This window comes from Electrophorus electricus, chromosome 16 (genome assembly GCF_041902795.1).
Source record: "Electrophorus electricus isolate QZ-2024a chromosome 16, ASM4190279v1, whole genome shotgun sequence".
Taxonomy (NCBI): domain Eukaryota; kingdom Metazoa; phylum Chordata; class Actinopteri; order Gymnotiformes; family Gymnotidae; genus Electrophorus; species Electrophorus electricus.
The window spans coordinates 22,530,001-22,538,367 of record NC_137512.1 but is presented as its reverse complement, the minus strand read 5'-3'; the positions used below and the strand labels follow the sequence as shown (position 1 = coordinate 22,538,367).

The window sequence follows — 8,367 nt, the reverse complement described above, 5'->3', positions numbered from 1 at the left end:
AATTCACTCATAAATCTTTTAATATATACAGGCCACATTGTACAACTGAATTTTTCAAAGATCCAAAAGATACAATGCAATTTAATACAGTGCGACAAATATTTGACAAATTACATAACAAAAAAACCAAAAAAAAAAACCCCAAAACTTTTTTATAGCATTGAAACTATGAAAAGTACACACTTTGACCATTTCCATTCGGTGTAAAACTGACCAGGACAAAAAGGAAAGATAGAATAAAGAATGCCAAATAAATACTGTACAAGTAAAATGTACTGCAAGCTACAAAACCCTGCCTGCAGGCCAGTAACGCTATCAACATATTACAAAGTATGCGGAGAGGCTTAAGAAGTACAGCAGAACAGTGTAGTGTATGGAACACTGCTATGCAGAGCTTGGTTAGTGCAGAATTTTGAAAAATAATGCACATCTCCAACCATCAAACAAAACAATTAAAAGATTTTGAGTAACATCATTCCAGCAGTATAATATGCACTTTGGCCAGATAACTGGTCAAATTAGCATCATAGCACCATAATATACGTAAGTCTGTAAAGAACATGTAAAGCAGACATGACATTAAAGCTCCAACAAGAAATTGTTGCAAACATTGTCCCAAGACTCCTTGTTAGGCTTGGAGGGTTTTTGGCAGCTTATGACTAGGGTTTTAATCCGGAGGTAACTGACGCTACTCCTAGAGAATTCCCTCTTGGCAGTATAGCCGCGATCTAATGCACACAATCCCAGTAATCCAAGTCTTCAGGAGGACTATAGGTAGGTGTGTTAACGTTGGACCTAAATTCTCCAGCTGCATTGATCTCCCTAAGCAGGGTTGGGTAACTCCATTTTAAATGAAAGGACCTTGGGGTCTTAGGTGAACTTTGTTCAAAAGATAATTTCAAGGCTGCGTGAAAAAAGTTTGACAGATTAAAATTAGTGCAATACAATTTGGCAGGTAGCAGACAAAAAGAACAAGTTGATATTTAGCTAATAACTCAGTAGGGAAACTCAAACACTAAAATAAAAACATTGAAACTCGCCCTGAACTGCAGGAATAGTTGCCCTTCAAACGTTTGGGTTAACCAAAGTATATAGGTTTCCAAGTACTTACAAATAATAAATACCAAAAGCTGTCTGTCCTGAGTAGTTATTGTTGTATCCCATTAAGATTTGAAAAACAGCTCCATCTGCCACAAAAACCGAAAAAAACAGAAGTGTCTGGAAACCTGCAAGAAGAGTGTTTTATTGCCTGAAGAAGTTACTGCTTTTAGTTTCCTAATATGTTTTGAAAAAAGGTTTGCTTGGATCAAAGGAGATGCTCTCAAGTAACACTGATTGTGAAATAGCAAGAATGGGAAGACGGTACTATTGTTTGTGTGGATATGTATTGTAAAATTAACCTGAATGCAGAGAATATCACAATATCCCTGGCTCACTTGTTGCTGGGATCTGTGACATTTTGAGGGCTGGGTATGGCTTCCTGAGGCACACTGCAATTGAAGCAACTGGACTTGAAATTCACAATTAAAATAATCACATTATTTGGCATTCAAAGGGACCAAATCCTTAAACTCTGGTCTGATGATTACCTGAGGTTGTTCAGACTAAATAGAACCAGAGCAAGTCTCACACACACGGCATTCGGTGTCTCATAAGAAGTCATAACTATAACTAAAAAAAAAAACCAAACAAAAACCCATACACTGTTACAGCTTCAAATTGTCTCTCTACATGGATTAAGACTCATCTTAGAAAAATAAATACTCTCTCAATTCTTTGTAAAAAGATGAGTAGCCAAACACACCAACACAGAGAGTCAAAGGCCTCCTCCCCATCGACATCTATCCATAATGGAAAAGAGATCATTCTTATTATTTTACAATACTCACCAATTCAGTGTTTCAGTTAAGAATAACGAGGCTGCAAAACCTGTACGGGGTTTGGAGTTAAAATTACATTGCTGCAAACAATTCCAAAGAGTAAATGTTTGAAGCATTTAAAAGAAGGTCTGATGTAATGTATTCAACAGCAGTCTTAACTCTACTTAAGTAGAGTCTTAACTCTACTTAAAAGGAACTACTGTTTAAAATGATGTTTGCTTGCCTCACGAGTTCTGTGATGGGGCAGAGTAGAAATTTGCATAACACCAGCATGAAAATGCTAATGCAATGGCCCCATACTGGCATACTTGCAGTTTAGGTGACAAAATCAAAAGATATTTGACTCATTCATTTCCCCAGGTTGGAGTATATAAAGGAAATTTTAAAAAACAAACAAACAAAACAAAAAAATGTATAAACTCAATGTAAAAATCCAATTTATGTTGCTGCAATGTTTCCAACACTGGTCCTCTTAGATCAGTGTGTATGCACAAAGGAACGCATAAAACAAAGTTAAAAAGTTCACATTAAAATAATTGAACACTCAGCAATAAATACACATTTAAAACAACAAAAGTAACAAATACAACAGTGAAAAACAAGCACCAAAAGTGTAAAAACTGGAATAAATTAAGAGGAAAAGATCTTTCCACACATCTCCGTATGCACAGGACACTTTTGCACATCGTGTCTATATTTCTTTGCCCACTAGAAGGCGGGAGAGAACTACCTTCCGATCTCGCATTCCCTCCATTTAACGCAAACGTGATTTTCAAATGGGAGTTCAGGGGTATAAAATTCTAACAAAAATAAGTTTTTCATTAATGACAGAACTTGATCCGCTGATTGGAACCTGCTTCTGTCTCCGCACTGTATACAAATGGTCATTTAGTTTGAGTCAGTTTGAGTCACATTCTCCTACATGGTATTTCCTCAACTAGCGTAATTAAGGAGGAGGAGGGATGAGGAAGACGAGGGCTATGAGGCTCGTCCCTCCCGTCACGCTTGGCCTTGTGGATCGGTAGCACTGCAGATGCAAGTCAGCACCATTTTAGAAAGTCATTTCATCTGTTTTTTAATTAATTAATTTAATTTTGACTAACAGCTTCAAAAGGAAGATCCAAGAAGTTAGTCACAGAAAGCAGGATGCCGTTTTTCGACATACTACACTTGGGTGGAAAAAATGCCCCTCTTCTTGTGTGCTTTCCTCTAGGAAGGATGGCAAGAAGAAAAACACAACATTGTGATCCAAGACATTCATTGGAATCTCCTCTTCAATGGTCCTGAGGTTTCGCAACACCTTTGAGCTGAAATGCTGGATTCCACAAGTGAAGGTCTTTCCAGTACTAAACGCAATACCCATGGGTTCTGCTAAGTGAAATGCAGAAATAGACTTTAATATCCTCTGCTACTTGCTGTTGACTGTGTTCCCATAACCATTTACTTCTGACACATTCAGTGTGTAGGACTGTGCTTTTTAAAAAAAATACCCTGTGACCCATCACACACAAATGAATGTGGGCAAGATATAGAAGTTCTGTTTGTCTAGCAGTCACACAGGTTGAAAATCACCTTCAATACTAAACAAAAAATGGTTTATGTCTGTTGAGTTTGAGAATCTTCCCCAGCCTTTGCTTAGCCGTGGCCATGCCTTTCTTCGGACGTTTCCCTGAGAAAGCAGGAGAAACAAAAAAATGAAACCATGATTAAAGCACAGTGAGAGAAAACCCATTGCAAATGATATGAGAAATATTACAGTTAAAGACGTTAATTATTGTGTGTCAAGCACTATAGTAAACTCAAAAGCAGAGGTTCTGTTTGCTAAAAGTCACTTTAGTAAATGGGTGGGGGCAGGGGACCACTTGCCTTTGGTGGCCTGGTTGCTGATTGGTGGAGGGTTGGGGGCTGGCCTTTTGCAGGGGTGCAGGGGTGGGGACAGAGAGGTCTCACAGTACTGATAGTCTGAGGGGGTGTGGTTCTCCCCACATCCTGGTGAGGGGGCGTGGCTAGCCCAGGCCTCACTGCTGCTGCTGCCTTGGCTGTCTGTGAAGCTAGGGTTCTCCTGGGGTCTGTGGTCCAGCTTGGCCCCGCCCTCCCTACGCTGTTGCCTTGGCACCCGCCTCTCCTCCTGCACCGCACAGACGAACACGCCTGGGTGAGAAAGGCCCACCCGAGTGACAGAAAGGCCCGGGTTTGGCGTGGGGCCGCGAGGGCTTGGCTTTACCTGACTGCTGATTGTGGAGTTGCTGTCTGAATCCGGGTTCTCTTCCCCTGATGCAGGCTCCTTCCCACCTGAGGAAAAACAAACAAAAAACCCCCAAAAGTCAACCGACATGCTATACAGCAGTCCTCAAAACGCACCTACAGTTGATTTCATTACAGTGTGAGCGTGTATGCTGCAGGTTAATTATTAGCCCGCCTTTTTAATTACATATTCATTGCTAAAGTTGACAGTGACGTTGTACTAGCAATGCTGAAGCCCCGTCTTCAGAACGCTGGCCAGGATGCTAGAAGGCCCGCCTCCATGGTGAAAATCAGGCATTTCATTGGTCAGATTTCCTGCCAATTTGCTAATAGAGTTACATTACAGAACCCTTCAAAATCTCACCAGAAGGGACATGAAGGCAGACTAATGAGCAGTTTAGATTAGTACCACTGTTGGATAGAAATGCATACGAGTAAGACAATGTTTCTTACGTTATTTAAATAATTTGTTTATAACCCCCCCAATCCACTTTTTTGATATGCATTTTCTGAAGTTAGGAGGGAAGGCATATACTTCTGGGCAAAAAAAAAAGAAAACTAAATTAATAATAATAGAAATATAAATAATTGAATATGGAATATAAGAATCACCACCGGCCCAGCTGGGAGAAGAGTGATACTTTCCAGCACAAATGCAACTGCATAGACTTTTCTAGTAAACCCTTACTGTAGTCAGTGGATGGCTGGGTGGCACAGGACCACCAAGACTCCTGGGAGCTGGCACCCTCCTCTGACAGAGGAGGGTACAGCAGGCCTGCCATGGACAGCATGCCCTGAATAGCATCCTCTTCTGTGCTCGGTGAGGTAGAAGGGTCTCTGAAACACAGGTTGAGCAGAGCAGGTTTCTGCGTTATAATGGAACAGGTGCGCATGTCCAAGTATGAAAGCTACCAATATGGGTTAAATTCAAGTGACTGGATTTCTCCCTTTTGTCACAGACACAAGTATAAAAAAGACGACACGCGTGCTCCCAAAGCAGTGTTTGTATGTGATCAGCGAACAAACAAAGCAAGTACGGTTTCTGACCTTTTAAGAAGTTTGCTGTGGTGTCCAAGTCGCTGGCCGGCATGCCCGAAGTCTGCTGGGTCGCTGGAGCTGCACGTGGTCATCCTCTTGGGAGAGACATCCTTCTTCCTCAGCATGTCCTCCTCATCTTCCTCCCTCGATGAGCTCTCAGAATCTTCTCCAGAGGTCGACTGCTTTTTCTTTGGAGCACAGACAAGTGGGTGAAAATTGGCACAGCGAGAGGAGGCAGCGTGAGCTACGGATAAGGCCGAGGACACTCCGAACCGCCACTGAAGAACTGCTGCCAACCACAAGCGATGGACAGCGTCAGCTCACATGGCCCGTGTGCACTACACACGATCTCAGAATAACACATTTTACGTTCTTCCACTACGAAATGCCAATCTAGACAGGGACAGTTGGTGTAACACACCTGTCGGATGCAGTCCTCATCAGCCTCAGAGTCAGACGAGGAACCGGATGGTCCTGCTTCTCCGCTCTGGAGCTCTGAGCCCTCCCTCTGACAAAGCTCTGAAATCAGACAGGAAACCCGTCGGCTCGGATCTCGGTTACACGTTTTGTGTCAGTGCGCTTGCAGCATGCATGTGTCTGTGTTTCTCCACCCAGGCCTTGGAACCAACCTGGCGGTCCACAACGTTGCCCTATCCTCCCTCCCATCAGACACTGAGCGAACCATTAGGAACACCGACTACCTGGTACAGGTGTACTGTGACCAAGGTCAAAAGAAGACATGTTGATCATTTGGTGGTTCGACCAACACCTACAGTGCTGGTCTCGCATCAGAGATGAGGAAGCAGTTGTGGCCAAATAGGTCAAAGAGGAGCTTTACGCTAGGAGCTTTACGCTAGGCGCAGCAAGGAGGGGATGCTCACCTGGAAGAAGCGTGGGGTTCTGAAGTCCTGCTGCACAGCTCTGCTCCACCTGCTCCTGCTTCTCGTCTTCGCTCCTATCCTTTGCAAGGGAGCTGCTCTGCTTGTGAATGCCTTCCGCCATGTTCTTTGCTCGGATGTGCCACCTCTCGTCCCTGTGAGGAGTCCAACATGGAGTCACACAGGGCACAGCAGCAACTTAAATGCATTTTCACTACAGCCTATTATATACATTATATACATTTAGAGTGCATTTTGGAAACAACATAATGAGCCGTTTTAGTTACAGACAAGAACTAAAAACTTACGTAATCTCAAAAAAGTAATGAGACAATGAAAACTCTTAGATGCCAGCGATAATCAACTAACTGGTTTGGGTCTGTCAAGGAGTGTGTCTGGGAGTCACCAGCAGATGGCGAGAGTGTGCTGACCTGATGATGCGCCCATTACACAGCACCAGACGCAGGTGGTTGTCCAGGCTCTTCTCGGCGGCGGCGGAGGCCGTGGATGCCTTGTTGAATTTGCCATTCAACTGCAGGCTGAAGGAGGAGTCCTGAACAGGGGAGTCAGAGCACAGTGACAGGCTGAAGGAGGAGTCCTGCCTCATGCTCTTCTTGCCACATCCTCACAAGCTCTTGACTGTCTGGATTAGAGGGTCTGTTAAATGAATGAATGCAGGTGTGCGTGCGTGCGTGATGCGTACATCCTCAAAGGGGCCCATCTCTAGTCTCTTCAGAACCTCCTGTGTGTGTTGCTCAAAGATGTCCAGGATGGAAGGAGCCTCGGGTGTGTGGTGGTGCCGGTGGTGCCGGTGGTGGTGCCGTAGTCGTCTGGCGTTTCTGCGGGCCTGGGAGGCTTGATCCTGTGATGACCTCGTGGACGGACACACCGAGTTTCCCTGAGGTTTCATTAGCTTGCTTCCGCTACTCGCACTCTGATCCTCCTACAGGTGTGCAACACATACATATATTATACATTATATATATATATATATATATATATATATATATATATATATATATATATATATATATATATATATATATATATATATATATATATATATATATATATATATAATATAAAATCTTTTTATCGCTTACTCTCGGCAATTTGCTGAGTATATGGCAAAAAAAAAAAAGGTAGGCAGGAAATGGGACTCATTTGGCCGTGTACCATTTCATAGTTATGATGTAATGATGTGAGCCTAAATTAGATTGACAGTCCAAGTTCCCCAGTCTACTCCCAAGGTCTACCACTCGACCCACATTCACATGCAACCCGAGCTTCTGTCGAGAACATTCCTCAACCAGGCTATGCTGACTCCACTGTGCAGGTGTCTTTCAGCACTGAAACGGAAGCTCCCTGCACACTGGCTTGGGGTTCCAGAGGACTGAACAGGGAATTGCTGCTTTAAAGGTCTAAACCAGAAATTGCCAACTCCAGCCCTTGAATTCATGACTACGAGCTATTAGCTGTAACAGACTGGTCACTTTCTCATAAGACCTAGGTAAATGGAGGATGAGCTGCAATAAATATACCTCAAAGGATGCGATTTGAATGGCATAATAGATCAATGACAATTAACGACAGGCGATAATAAAACATGGTAAAATTGTGGTTCTGGAGGGTACCTCTAAATAGCGTATTTCCTTGGTGAGCTCCTTAATGAGATGGTTGGGTCTTATATGGTCAGGGACCTCGCTGCTTGGCTCCGTGACCTGGGGAAGCGCACACAGGAGAGCTGACAATGATGGGTTTGTACACTTCCTGCCCTGCTCATGCTGCACTGGAGCAGCACTGCCCGGTGGCCCTCCTCAACCAAGCAGAGATCACATTACGGAGAACATCTCCGTGATGACCAGACAGGAGCTCAGAGGGGGGAAAATCCATAAGGTCAAGGGGCAGAGAGGTAACGTTCCGAGCTGTATACCAGTTTGCAATTCAGCAGCAGAGATCTTAGAAAGTCTGCTCAATACAATTCCAATGCAGAAACAGCAATGGTGTCATTTTAAGGACTATGTGCCAGGCAGCGTTTACAAGGAAGTAATTTGTTGATGTAGCGCCCCACCTCTCTCCTCAGCCAGCTCTTCAGTGCGCTAATTAAAGCCTTAACTCCCTTTATCAGGTAGTCTGGAGGCAGACAGTTATCTTCCCGCAGTTCTGATAAAGAGAAAACCACGGCAGATGGATCAGACACCAGTTTCGGTTTAGTGCTCCAGTACTCTGGCTTTGAAAATATTTAGTTCCAGGGGTAGTTACATATATATGGGGTGAATTTAATAACTATATTCAGGAGATATACAAATATAAGATCATATATGCTG

The 8,367-nt window shown here is 43.4% G+C and overlaps 1 protein-coding gene across 4 annotated transcripts in view; it reads right to left on the bottom strand.

The window, feature by feature from the left end:
- Positions 1-8: 8 nt before the first annotated feature.
- kdm7ab (lysine (K)-specific demethylase 7Ab) overlaps positions 9-8,367 on the bottom strand; it is a 25,284-nt gene continuing 16,925 nt past the window's right edge. For all 4 annotated transcript variants that reach the window (XM_081699011.1, XM_081699010.1, XM_035532315.2 and 1 more), the window contains exons 10-20: positions 8,112-8,203; positions 7,675-7,761; positions 6,744-6,983; positions 6,472-6,593; positions 6,044-6,195; positions 5,584-5,681; positions 5,172-5,350; positions 4,813-4,961; positions 4,105-4,172; positions 3,747-4,008; positions 9-3,549 (exon numbers count right to left, since the gene is read on the bottom strand). In XM_081699011.1, the coding sequence (XP_081555137.1) occupies positions 3,461-3,549; positions 3,747-4,008; positions 4,105-4,172; positions 4,813-4,961; positions 5,172-5,350; positions 5,584-5,681; positions 6,044-6,195; positions 6,472-6,593; positions 6,744-6,983; positions 7,675-7,761; positions 8,112-8,203 (1,538 nt within the window). In that variant the 3' untranslated portion in view covers positions 9-3,460. The remainder of the gene's footprint in view (positions 3,550-3,746; positions 4,009-4,104; positions 4,173-4,812; positions 4,962-5,171; positions 5,351-5,583; positions 5,682-6,043; positions 6,196-6,471; positions 6,594-6,743; positions 6,984-7,674; positions 7,762-8,111; positions 8,204-8,367) is intronic.